The sequence below is a fragment of the Solea solea genome, chromosome 3, assembly GCF_958295425.1.
Source record: "Solea solea chromosome 3, fSolSol10.1, whole genome shotgun sequence".
Classification (NCBI taxonomy): Eukaryota; Metazoa; Chordata; class Actinopteri; order Pleuronectiformes; family Soleidae; genus Solea; species Solea solea.
Window position 1 is genome coordinate 47,208 of NC_081136.1, and position 13,330 is coordinate 60,537.

The 13,330-nt window shown below is 41.7% G+C and overlaps 1 protein-coding gene across 1 annotated transcript in view; it reads left to right on the plus strand.

Moving 5' to 3' along the window:
• The window catches only part of apaf1 (apoptotic peptidase activating factor 1), a 43,539-nt gene that overhangs the window by 666 nt on the left and 29,543 nt on the right, over window positions 1-13,330 (plus strand). Inside the window, exons 2-10 of the mRNA XM_058625409.1 lie at window positions 427-600; window positions 916-1,105; window positions 1,728-1,925; window positions 2,122-2,311; window positions 2,890-3,002; window positions 3,118-3,249; window positions 4,070-4,308; window positions 4,924-5,091; window positions 12,756-12,887. Coding sequence (XP_058481392.1) covers window positions 457-600; window positions 916-1,105; window positions 1,728-1,925; window positions 2,122-2,311; window positions 2,890-3,002; window positions 3,118-3,249; window positions 4,070-4,308; window positions 4,924-5,091; window positions 12,756-12,887 — 1,506 coding nt within the window. The 5' untranslated portion in view covers window positions 427-456. The remainder of the gene's footprint in view (window positions 1-426; window positions 601-915; window positions 1,106-1,727; window positions 1,926-2,121; window positions 2,312-2,889; window positions 3,003-3,117; window positions 3,250-4,069; window positions 4,309-4,923; window positions 5,092-12,755; window positions 12,888-13,330) is intronic.

Below are 13,330 nucleotides of genomic sequence, written 5' to 3' on the forward strand. Positions count from 1 at the left end.
ATATGATTCATGTTTGGGATCTTTATTTATTCTTTTTGGGAAAACGATATTTGGTAACACAGTGGGAGAATTATGTCCATTTGAATTGACTCAGTACAAATGTGTCGTTAATAGCTTCATCGTCCATAAATGGTTAAAAATGATTGTATCGTATAGATACTCCAGTATGTGATATTGGAATAGGACACAAAAAAGTGTTATCGTCCCATCCCTAGTTTCAAACATGTCAGTTTCAATAGCTTGTATGCATGACTATCATGCAATTGACAGAAAACAGCAGAGACTTGTACAACACAATTTCACAATTGTACAAACAATAATATATAGTATTAATATTTGGGTATGAATACATTTTACTGCCCATTTATATGTGGAATGCACTAATCCTCCCTACTGCACGTCATCCATTTCTCTGCGGTTCAACAGTGTCCTGCATGGTCAGTGTTCTGCGCAGAGATGGCGCTGGAGGAAGCGGCACGGAGCTGTCTGCTGCGCTTTCGCCACAGACTGGAGCAAGACATCAAGCCCTCGTACCTGATGGATCACATGATCAGTGACGGAGTGATAAGTGTTGAGGAGGAGGAGAAGATTAGGACTCAGGTGAGGGAGAATTTATGCTCCTGAACAACCTCTCTGAGATGATTTATTTAGTGTGTTGGAGGACACACTATCATACTACACACTTGCTGTTGAACAACTGAAACATAAACATGACTAATCTGTGTTAAAATTCCGCCCCATTCAAATTTGAAGATTTGGATATTAAATTATATATTACAATTTTAAACTCTTCAGTCATGGTTAACCATTGTTATCATTACCAGTCAATAATGCCAGTGTAGCAGGCAACATGTCCATGGATAAAAACAGTGCTATGTGTGAAACTGACTGAAAACTCTATCTTTCTCCAACCAGCCCACCAGAAAGGATCAGGCTGTTGCTTTGCTAGAGCTGCTCCTTAAGAAAGACAACCATGCTTACATCTCCTTCTACAACTCCCTGGTCAAGGAGGCATATGACGACCTGGCCAATATGCTGTATGACGACCTGCCGCAGATCTCTCCTAATGCAAATAAGAACTCCTCTGATGACTGCACATCTTATGGTGAGGAAGAGGGCGGATTTGGGCTGGGTATTGATTGACAATGTATGATGTGTACGGATGGACTTTGATACAGCTCCTGAAAGATAATGTTTTCCACACCAATTTTATGAAATAGGTTTCAGCAAAAGATTACAGTAAAATGATTTCATTGTAGTTGGCCCAATTGTACTTCTTGCAGTGATGTTTGCTCTAGAGTTTAACCAGTATGAGTTTTTCTATGGTGATATTCTGCTACTTCTTTGACCCATATATTTAGCCACTTTGATTTTTTTCCCTTCCATCTATCAAATGCTTGATAGAATAAAAAAGTGTTTAGTTATTTTGTAAATGAATGGAGGATGCCAGGGACTGTAAGTAAAAACTGGAACCCCCATAGTTTGGGGGCAACAGCTTGGAACAGTATTTTGTCCTTAGAATGGTTAATGAATTAAGACCTAAGGAGCAAATTTGGAGTGAAGGTCAGCAATATAATGGTGCGTTTGACTGTGTACAAGTTAAAACCAAGATTCCAAAGTGAGTATGGGAGTTGATGGGTGGCCAGTGTAAGGTGGATAAAATCGGCATAATATGGATGTAAATGCTGCAGCTTTAATACTGATTCCTTTTTCTCTTTTTGTAACAGTTCAGATGGTGCTAAGTGAAGGTGGTATACCACAGAGGCCTGTGGTGTTTGTCAGCCGTCCGGAGCTTTTGAACCGGGTCAGAGAGAAACTCTACAGGCTGAAGAATGAGCCTGGCTGGATCACTGTCTTTGGGATGGCTGGCTCAGGCAAATCTGTCCTGGCTGCAGAGGCTGTGCGACACCATGGCGTCATCGAAGGTGACGCCATGATTGTTGATTGTTTTGGGGATGCTGTCCCAAAACAATCAGCATAAATATTAGTGAAGCAGTCAGGAATTACAGAAAACACGAAACATCTGAAACTCTGCAGTAATTGTGGATAGATTTTTATTTGGTCAGTTTTCTATACTGACTTCACTCTTCTCCCTCCTCTTTCTCCTGCCGCTCTTTGCAGACTGCTTTACTGGGGGTATTCACTGGTTGTCCATCGGCCAGTTGGAAAAACCAGACCTGCTGGTGAAGATCCAGTCATTGTGTTTCCGTCTGGAGCAGAACCTGGATTCCCTCTCTCTCCACCGGCAACCCAACTCTCTGGATGAAGCCAAGGAGCGTTTGCGCTTCCTCATGCTGCGCAGATATCCAAGGTTGTTCCACTTAGATCATCCTTATTTACTTTTCAGCTGGCTAAAGGTTACTGTTTACCCTGCAGATACAGATTTGATTGAAATTTAGTGAGTGAATGAAAAGTTATTTTCACATGTAACGATCCCTCAGTAATAAACTTTTTTTAATCCCCTTAGGGAAAGTATTCCTCTGCATTTGACCCATCCTAGAATAAGGAGCAGTGGGCTGCCAATGCTCCTTATTCTAGGATGAAACAGATGAAAACAGCATAGCATAAACAAAACAAAAGCAAGCCACGGTTTACAGACAAAGATAAAGAATCAAATGCAAATCTTTAAAAAAAAAGATATTGAAAAAACAAATTATTTTATTTTGTACTTTTTCAGTTGCTCTAGATATTGTAGCCATTTCTTCTTCTTTTTTTATGTTAGGCGTAGCTCCTGCTTCTTGTGTTGAATTGACTTCACTCTCTTCTGCTGGTGTTGATAAATGACAGAAGGCCAGACCAAACATTTTGTATGTGTTTATTGTCTTCAGTCTGCTCATTTGCACATCCTGCAGTCTCTGACCACTTATTGGTTTCTGTTCTGGTTTTTAGATCTCTGCTGATTCTAGATGACATTTGGGACAGTACAGTTCTGAAAGTGTTTGATATCCAATGTCGGATTCTTCTGACCACCAGAAATAGAAGCCTTACTGATTCAGTCAGTGGTAAGCAACCTGTTGTTTACTCTGGTCACCATACATACAGAATTCTCTGGATTTGACTTTGCTTTGTTTTGCTTTTGAAATGTACATGCTGTACTTGTTCTTGTGTTTTTTTTAGGTGCCAAATATGAGGTAGAAGTGGAGAGTGGTCTGGATGAAAACAAAGGACTGGAGATACTGGCACTGTACACCAAAACTAAAATCCAGGGACTTCCCGAGGAGGCTCGCAGCATTGTCAGAGAATGTAAAGGTCTGTTTTTGTCTCACAATGGAAGGATGCATTTTGTATTTGTGCAAGGTGATGTGGCTCCCTTTTTTTTTTTTTTTTGCTGAATGAGGAGAGAGACAAACAGTTTGGTCTTTGATCATTACATACTATATTAAAGTCTATGTATTTACACAATATATTTTACTAATAATAACAATAATAATAATAATAACCCATAATGTAGAGAGAGAGAGATTAATGACATACAATACAGTTAGTATTATAGGGAGTAACACATTTTTAAAAGGTGCGTTTTGAGGTGGGACTTGAAGGTGTCGGTGGACTCCAGAGTGCGGATGTGTAACTTCACTTCAGGTTTTTTTATTGGATTATATGCATTTACAAATACTGGTGTACAGTTAATGAATCTTTAACATTTGGGCTTCTTTTTTAATCATCCAGATTACCACATTCCAATCATTTACACCAGCTGCAGAACTCTCCTCAGGTGTCGGCTGTTGATTACTCAAATTGTAGTGAGCAGCTTCTTCATGTAGCTCAGTTGTAGACTGTAGCAAGGCTTTGTTTGGTTCAGACTTGCAGAGTTGCAGTTATTTTACCTGTTCTTTTTCTTTCTATAAACTTCACTTAGGAATACTGTTTTTATATAAAAACAAATACCGTGTAGTTCTGTGTTCTAGGCAATACAAGTATTGGACTGGGAACAGTAAAAAGATTGGACTGGGATTGGGGGCCACTAAAGCAGACATTCTTGAAAAATAGTCCACCTCTCCCTGTGCTTTTATTGAAGATTTATGCCGTAACGCAGACATTTCTCTTCTTCTCTGTGCCGCCATCACAGGATCCCCCCTGGTGGTGTCCTTGATCGGGGCTCTGCTCAAGGAGAAACCGAACCGCTGGGACTATTATCTCCGCCAGCTACGGCAGAAGCAGTTTAAGCGCATACGGAAGTCATCGTCCTATGACTATGACGCCCTGGACCAGGCTATGGCTGCAAGCATTGAGGTCCTGCCTGATGACCATCGTGAGCTCTACAAGGATCTCACTGTGCTGGAGAAGGACATCAAAATCCCTGCAAAGGTTTGATTTAATATTGAAAACCAAACATGTGTGATTCCTATTCTTTTAAATTACTCAAACTTTTGCAAATGATTTTTGTTGGATTTTCAACACTGAAATCTGGTGGTAGTTTCTAAAAAAATAATTTTGTATATTTAATCAACGCAAACATGATCCAAATGATTTCAATATAACTAAGTAATGTAATGGTTTAAAAAGTCCAAACATTAAATAAAAAATATTTCCAAAAGTGGTCTGAAGACTTTATTTCAACAGCTATGTCAGTTCCAAAAACCAACGCATCAGTCGGCAGGTACTAGACACAGAACTAGACACAGAACTAGACACAGATCAAGCCCTTATCAACTTCATTTAGGCATCCACTGCAATTACTGGAAATGTTTTTGACTATTTTCCAGTATAATCTGTTGCAGAAAAAATAAGGCAACAAACTACAGTCCTCACTGCAGGCGGCCCCGGTTCAAATCCCGCATCGAGCAGCCCTTTACTGCATGTCATTCCCCCTCTCTGCCTCCCCATTTCCTGTCTCTCTATCCACTGTACTGTCGATTAAAGGCAAAAGCCCAGAATATATATATATATAAAAAAATATATATATATTATTCTTTGTCCCAGGTGCTGTCTGTTCTGTGGGACCTGGAGCCAGAGGAGGTGGAGGACATCCTCGAGGAGTTTGTCAACAAGTCCCTGCTTTTTGTGGACAGTCACAATAAACCCTTCCTGTATTACCTCCACGACCTTCAGCTGGACTTCCTGGTGGAGCAGAACCGCACCCAGCTTGAGGTGAGTCCTGTATACTGTTGGGTGTCAATGGTTTTGTGCATTGGCCAGTTGGTTTGATTAAGTAAAATGTGGTAAAGGCCTAATGTGTAAGAATTAATGATATCTAATGGTGCCACTGCAGCTGGCTTGTCTGTTCAGGCTGTTGTAGAGTGTTGCGAGAGTGAAGTGCGTCAAGACGGGTGGCCTCTATGAAGCCTAACTTTCATATGAAAGGTTTATTAGGGTTCGAGCAACAAGGTTGCAAGAACCCTATTGAAACTGGAAGGATTATTAGGGTTCGAGCAACAAGGTTGCAAGAAACCTATTGAAACTGAAAGGATTATTATTATTCTTATTATTCCCCCAAATGAATTGCCTTTTTGAGGCCTTTCCCATACCCCAAAACTCACCAATTTTTGTGACCGCATCAATCCTGGTGTAAATTTACGTCTGAAAAAGGTTCGGGGAATGTGCGGCGAAAATTGAATGTGGGAGGGGCCAATAAGTGCGGCGCCACCTGTCCAAATTCACCATGACCAACACAAATATCGCACATGCACGAAATTCGGTACACATGTGTAGTGGGTCAGGATGAAGAAAAAATTACATTATGACCATGATCCAAACCCAACAGGAAATCCGCCATCTTGGGTTGATTGGCGATTTTTTGGCGATTTTGGCGAATTCGCAGCAATGGTATTTGAACTAACTCCTCCTAGAGTTTTCGTGCGATCACCTTCAAACTTGGTGAGGTCCCTGTGGACCAGTTGAGGAGCTCACGGTATCAAAAGTTTTTTCAAATGTCGCACGGCGCACGAGATAGGGGGCGGCAAAGTTCGTGATGATTCTGATGTTTCGCATCAGAAAAACAAAACTCTTATAACTTTGCGATGGAAGGTCCGATCCGAACCAAACTTGCTATGATTGATGATGGGCCATGGCTGAAGACGTCTTTGAAAAAACGGTGAAGTTTGAAAACAGCGCCTCCTTGTGGTGAAAGAAAATACACAAAAAAAAAGTTTTTTTACGATTTCGGGAATAACTTTTACACAGATAATTGTACCGCACTCAAAATTGGTGACAACAGTCAAAACACATGGTAGATGATGCGTGATCAATATGACGACAAATCGTTTAACGGTGTTGCCATGGCAACGACGCAAAGTCGGATTTTTGGGACAAAAAATCAAACTGCTACAACTTCGTGAATCCTGGTCCGATCTGAACCAAACTTGCTAGGATTGATGATAGTCCGGCCCTAAAGACGTCTATATGAAAATATTCAATTTCGAAAACAGCGCCCCCTGGTGACAGCAGACAATATGACAGCTTGTATTTCAATTATCTCCTCCTAGAGCTTTTGTGCGATCACCTTCAAACTTGGTGAGATCAATGTGGACGAGTTGAGCATCAAAAGTTATCAAAAGCTTTTTAAAATATTGTATGGCGTACGAGATAGGGGGCGCCAAAATTGGAGATAATAATAATTTTTCATAACAGACAATGAAACTCTTATAACTTCGCGATGGAAGGTCTGATCCCAACCAAACTTGCTATAGTTGATGATGGTTAGTTGCTGAAGACGACTATGTTGCTGAAACGGTACATTTTGAAAACAGCGCCTCCTGGTGGTGGTAGAAAATTCTAAAAAAACAAACTGTTACAACTTTGCTAATCCTGGTCCGATCTGAACCAAACTTGCAAGGATTGATGACAGTCCGGCCCTGAACACGTCTATATGAAAATATTCATTTTCAAATACAGCGCCCCCTGGTGACAGCAGACAGAATTACATTTATAGTTTTTGATGCTGCTCCAACAGGGATTGTTGTATCCGCTTGAAACTTAGTATGTGGGACCCCAGACCCTTCCTCAACATGTCCGTAAAAGGTCACCTCCCTACAGGAAGTGGAACGCCCGAAACAGGAAGTAAAGTCTTACATTGTCCGATTGACACGAAACTAGATATGTGAGTTACTGGACCTTCCCTGAACATGTTTACGGAGACGCCGTTGACCGAACAGGAAGTCGGCCATTTTAAACAGGAAGTGCCCTCTAACTTTGCCGTACGTTGTCCGATCTGCACAAAACCTTATATGTGACACCAGGGACCTGTCCTGAGCATGTCCGTAAAAGGTCACCTCCCTACAGGAAGTGGAACGCCCGAAACAGGAAGTAAAGTCTTACATTGTCCGATTGACACAAAACTAGATATGTGAGTTACGGGACCTTCCCTGAACATGTTTCCACAGACGAACAGGAAGTTGGCCATTTTAAACAGGAAGTGCCCTCTAACTTTGCCGTATGTTGTCCGATTTGCACAAAACCTTATATGTGACACAAGGGACCTGTCCTGAGCATGTCTGCAAAAGATGACCTCCCAACAGGAAGTGGAATGCCAGAAACAGGAAGTAACCTCTAAGATTGTCTGATCTAAACAAAACTTGATATGTAAGACAAGGGAACTTCCCTGAACAAGTTTACGGACGCGCATTTGACCGAACACGAAGTCGGCCATTTTAAACAGGAAGTGCACTATAACTTTGCCATACGTTGCCCGATCCCCCCCGAAATTTGGATCGACATGCGCGGGGACGCCGCTGAAAATAATTATTATTATTATTCCTAAAAGTAAATCGCATTTTTGAGGCCTTTCCCATACCCCAAAACTCACAGATTTTTGTGACCGCATCAATCCTGGTGTAAATTTACGTCTGAAAGTCGTTCGGGGAAAATGCGTGGAAAATTGGAAGTGGGAGGGGCTAAAAAGTCACGCAAAAAACTTCTATTAGGTCAACTCATGTCGGGTTTAACGTATGTGAACGAAACTTGGTACACACGTTCATTAGGTGGGGACGGTCAAAAAAGTCGATGACGACTTTCCCGTGAAACCTACAGGAAATCCGCCATCTTGGGTTGATTGGCGATTTTTTGGCGATTTTGGCGAATTCGCAGCAATGGTATTTGAACTATCTCCTCCTAGAGTTTTCGTGCGATCACCTTCAAACTTGGTGAGGTCCCTGTGGACCAGTTGAGGAGCTCACGGTATCAAAAGTTTTTTCAAATGTCGCATGGCGCACGAGATAGGGGGCGGCAAAGTTCGTGATGATTCTGATGTTTCGCATCAGAAAAACAAAACTCTTATAACTTTGCGATGGAAGGTCCGATCCGAACCAAACTTGCTATGATTGATGATGGACCATGGCTGAAGACGTCTATGAAAAAACGGTGAAGTTTGAAAACAGCGCCTCCTTGTGGTGAAAGAAAATACACAAAAAAAAAGTTTTTTTACGATTTCGGGAATAACTTTTACACAGATAATCGTACCGCACTCAAAATTGGTGACAACAGTCAAAACACATGGTAGATGATGCGTGATCAATATGACGACAAATCGTTTAACGGTGTTGCCATGGCAACGACGCAAAGTCGGATTTTTGGGACAAAAATTCAAACTGCTACAACTTCGTGAATCCTGGTCCGATCTGAACCAAACTTGCTAGGATTGATGATAGTCCGGCCCTAAAGACGTCTATTTGAAAATATTAAATTTCGAAAACAGCGCCTCCTGGTGACAGCAGACAATATGACAGCTTGTATTTCAATTATCTCCTCCTAGAGCTTTTGTGCGATTACCTTCAAACTTGGTGAGATCAATGTGGACGAGTTGAGCATCAAAAGTTATCAAAAGCTTTTTAAAATATTGTATGGCGTACGAGATAGGGGGCGCCAAAATTGGAGATAATAATAATTTTTCATAACTGACAATGAAACTCTTATAACTTCGCGATGGAAGGTCTGATCCCAACCAAACTTGCTATAGTTGATGATGGTTAGTTGCTGAAGACGACTATGTTGCTGAAACGGTACATTTTGAAAACAGCGCCTCCTGGTGGTGGTAGAAAATTCTAAAAAAACAAACTGTTACAACTTTGCCAATCCTGGTCCGATCTGAACCAAACTTGCAAGGATTGATGACAGTCCAGCCCTGAACACGTCTATATGAAAATATTCATTTTCAAATACAGCGCCCCCTGGTGACAGCAGACAGAATTACATTTATAGTTTTTGATGCTGCTCCAACAGGGATTGTTGTATCCACTTGAAACTTAGTATGTGGGACCCCAGACCCTTCCTCAACATGTCCGTAAAAGGTCACCTCCCTACAGGAAGTGTAACGCCCGAAACAGGAAGTAAAGTCTTACATTGTCCGATTGACACGAAACTAGATATGTTAGTTACGGGACCTTCCCTGAACATGTTTCCGGAGACGAACAGGAAGTCGGCCATTTTAAACAGGAAGTGCCCTCTAACTTTGCCGTACATTGTCCGATTTGCACAAAACCTTATATGTGACACCAGGGACCTGTCCTGAGCATGTCTGTAAAAGGTCACCTCCCTACAGGAAGTGGAACGCCCGTAACAGGAAGTAAAGTCTTACATTGTCCGATTGACACAAAACTAGATATGTGAGTTATGGGACCTTCCCTGAACATGTTTCCACAGACGAACAGGAAGTTGGCCATTTTAAACAGGAAGTGCCCTCTAACTTTGCCGTATGTTGTCCGATTTGCACAAAACCTTATATGTGACACAAGGGACCTGTCCTGAGCATGTCTGCAAAAGATGACCTCCCAACAGGAAGTGGAATGCCAGAAACAGGAAGTAACCTCTAAGATTGTCTGATCTAAACAAAACTTGATATGTAAGACAAGGGAACTTCCCTGAACAAGTTTACGGACGCGCATTTGACCGAACAGGAAGTCGGCCATTTTAAACAGGAAGTGCCCTATAACTTTGCCATACGTTGCCCGATCCCCCCCGAAATTTGGATCGACATGCGCGGGGACGCCGCTGAAAATAACTAGTACTGAAAATAACTAGTACTGAAAATAACTAGTACCGAAAATAACTAGTACCGCGCGCGGTGAATGAACGGGTGAGAGCGCGAGGCACGCGGGGAGCCGTGGCACACGGCGACCCGCGTGGGTCGGCTCGAACCCGTTCAGAACCGCGCGCGGTACTAGTTATTTTTATTATTATTATTATTATTATTATTATTCTTATTATTCCTTAAAGTAAATCGCGTTTTTGAGGCCTTTCCCATACCCCAAAACTCACAGATTTTTGTGACCGCATCAATCGTGGTGTAAATTTACGTCTGAAAAAGGTTCGGGGAATGTGCGTCGAAAATTGAATGTGGGAGGGGCCAATAAATGCGGCGCCACCTGTCCAAATTCACCATGACCAACACAATTATCACACATGCACGAAATTCGGTACACATGTGTAGAAGGTCAGGATGAAGAAAAAATTACATTATGACCATGATCCAAACCCAACAGGAAATCCGCCATCTTGGGTTGATTGGCGATTTTGGCGAATTCGCAGCAATGGTATTTGAACTAACTCCTCCTAAAGTTTTCGTGCGATCACCTTCAAACTTGGTGAGGTCCCTGTGGACCAGTTGAGGAGCTCACGGTATCAAAAGTTTTATCAAATGTCGCACGGCGCACGAGATAGGGGGCGGCAAAGTTCGTGATGATTCTGATGTTTCGCATCAGAAAATAAAAACTCTTATAACTTTGCGATGGAAGGTCCGATCCGAACCAAACTTGCTATGATTGATGATGGGCCATGGCTGAAGACGTCTATGAAAAAACGGTGAAGTTTGAAAACAGCGCCTCCTTGTGGTGAAAGAAAATACACCAAAAAAAAGTTTTTTTACAATTTCGGGAATAACTTTTACACAGATAATCGTACCGCACTCAAAATTGGTGACAACGGTCAAAACACATGGTAGATGATGCGTGATCAATATGACGACAAATCGTTTAACGGTGTTGCCATGGCAACGACGCAAAGTCGGATTTTTGGGACAAAAAATCAAACTGCTACAACTTCGTGAATCCTGGTCCGATCTGAACCAAACTTGCTAGGATTGATGATAGTCCGGCCCTAAAGACGTCTATATGAAAATATTCAATTTCGAAAACAGCGCCCCCTGGTGACAGTAGACAATATGACAGCTTGTATTTCAATTATCTCCTCCTAGAGCTTTTGTGCGATCACCTTCAAACTTGGTGAGATCAATGTGGACGAGTTGAGCATCAAAAGTTATCAAAAGCTTCTTAAAATATTGTATGGCGTACGAGATAGGGGGCGCCAAAATTGGAGATAATAATAATTTTTCATAACAGACAATGAAACTCTTATAACTTCGCGATGGAAGGTCTGATCCCAACCAAACTTGCTATAGTTGATGATGGTTAGTTGCTGAAGACGACTGTGTTGCTGAAACGGTACATTTTGAAAACAGCGCCTCCTGGTGGTGGTAGAAAATTCTAAAAAAACAAACTGTTACAACTTTGCCAATCCTGGTCCGATCTGAACCAAACTTGCAAGGATTGATGACAGTCCGGCCCTGAACACGTCTATATGAAAATATTCATTTTGAAATACAGCGCCCCCTGGTGACAGCAGACAGAATTACATTTATAGTTTTGGATGCTGCTCCAACAGGGATTGTTGTATCCACTTGAAACTTAGTATGTGGGACCCCAGACCCTTCCTCAACATGTCCGTAAAAGGTCACCTCCCTACAGGAAGTGGAACGCCCGAAACAGGAAGTAAAGTCTTACATTGTCCGATTGACACGAAACTAGATATGTGAGTTACTGGACCTTCCCTGAACATGTTTACGGAGACGCCGTTGACCGAACAGGAAGTCGGCCATTTTAAACAGGAAGTGCCCTCTAACTTTGCCGTACGTTGTCCGATCTGCACAAAACCTTATATGTGACACCAGGGACCTGTCCTGAGCATGTCCGTTAAAGGTCACCTCCCTACAGGAAGTGCAACGCCCGAAACAGGAAGTAAAGTCTTACATTGTCCGATCTGAACAAAACTTGATATGTAAGACAAGGGAACTTCCCTGAACACGTTTACGGAGACGAACAGGAAGTTGGCGATTTTAAACAGGAAGTGCCCTCTAACTTTGCCGTACGTTGTCCGATTTGCACGAAACCTTTTATGTGACACCAGGGACCTGTCCTGAGCATGTCTGCAAGAGATGACCTCCCAACAGGAAGTGGAATGCCCGAAACAGGAAGTAAACTCTAAGATTATCCGATCTGCACAAAACTTGATATGTAAGACAAGGGAAGTTCCCTGAACACGTTTACGTACACGCACTTGACCGAACAGGAAGTCTGCCATTTTAAACAGGAAGTGCCCTATAACTTTGTCATACGTTGCCCGATCCCCCTCAAAATTTGGAACGACATGCGCAGGGACGCCGCTGAAAATAACTAGTACTGAAAATAACTAGTACTGAAAATAACTAGTACCGCGCGCGGTGAATGAACGGGTGAGAGCGCGAGGCACGCGGGGAGCCGTGGCACACGGCGACCCGCGTGGGTCGGCTCGAACCCGTTCAGAACCGCGCGCGGTACTAGTTATTTTTTTAACATTGGTTTTGGGTTAGTCAAACATTTTTTTTCATTTAAAGCAATTATATTCTTAAACAAACATACTTATTGGTTGTATATTACTTTTCCGTCAGCAAATATCACACACTTTGCCAGCAGCTTTACAGAAGCTAAAGGTTTTGATAAGCACAATTACAAAGTGTGTTTTATTCAAATTGTAACAGTTAAGAAGTCATTGTTGAATCCGTTTTTCAGAGCCTTCACAGTAAAGTGGTACATCAGTATCAGCAGCACTACAAAGATGGTCCTCCCTTCTCAGGAGATGAAGAGTGTCTTTACTGGATCAGATTTTTGACGTACCACATGGCTAACGCCAACCTCTCCCAGGTAGCACATACAACATTACTACATTAGAGGCAGTGTTGTGTTTTATAACCATTTTTACAATGTTCCAATTATTTTCCTTAATAGCAAGTTACAGTCAGACATATGAGTATTTGTAAAAAACAATTATTTTGCTATAGAGACCTCATTTCCCAATTACAGTAGAACATAGCTCATTTTATTTAACATTCATTGAATTCTCTTTTACGTTTAATTTTCCCTACATTCGTGCCATGGATATTTTTAATCGCATTAATTTTGTATCATATATATTTGTGGGAACCTTTGAGAATTAAGGAAGTGTCCACCTTGTGGGTGAGTTGGGATGAAATTATGCATAATATATTTCTGATGTAGTCTCATATTGGAAAGCATTATTTTTAATACGCTAATTATGATTAGATACATATTGCCTAAACTCACACATGCACTCTATTTGAAAATCT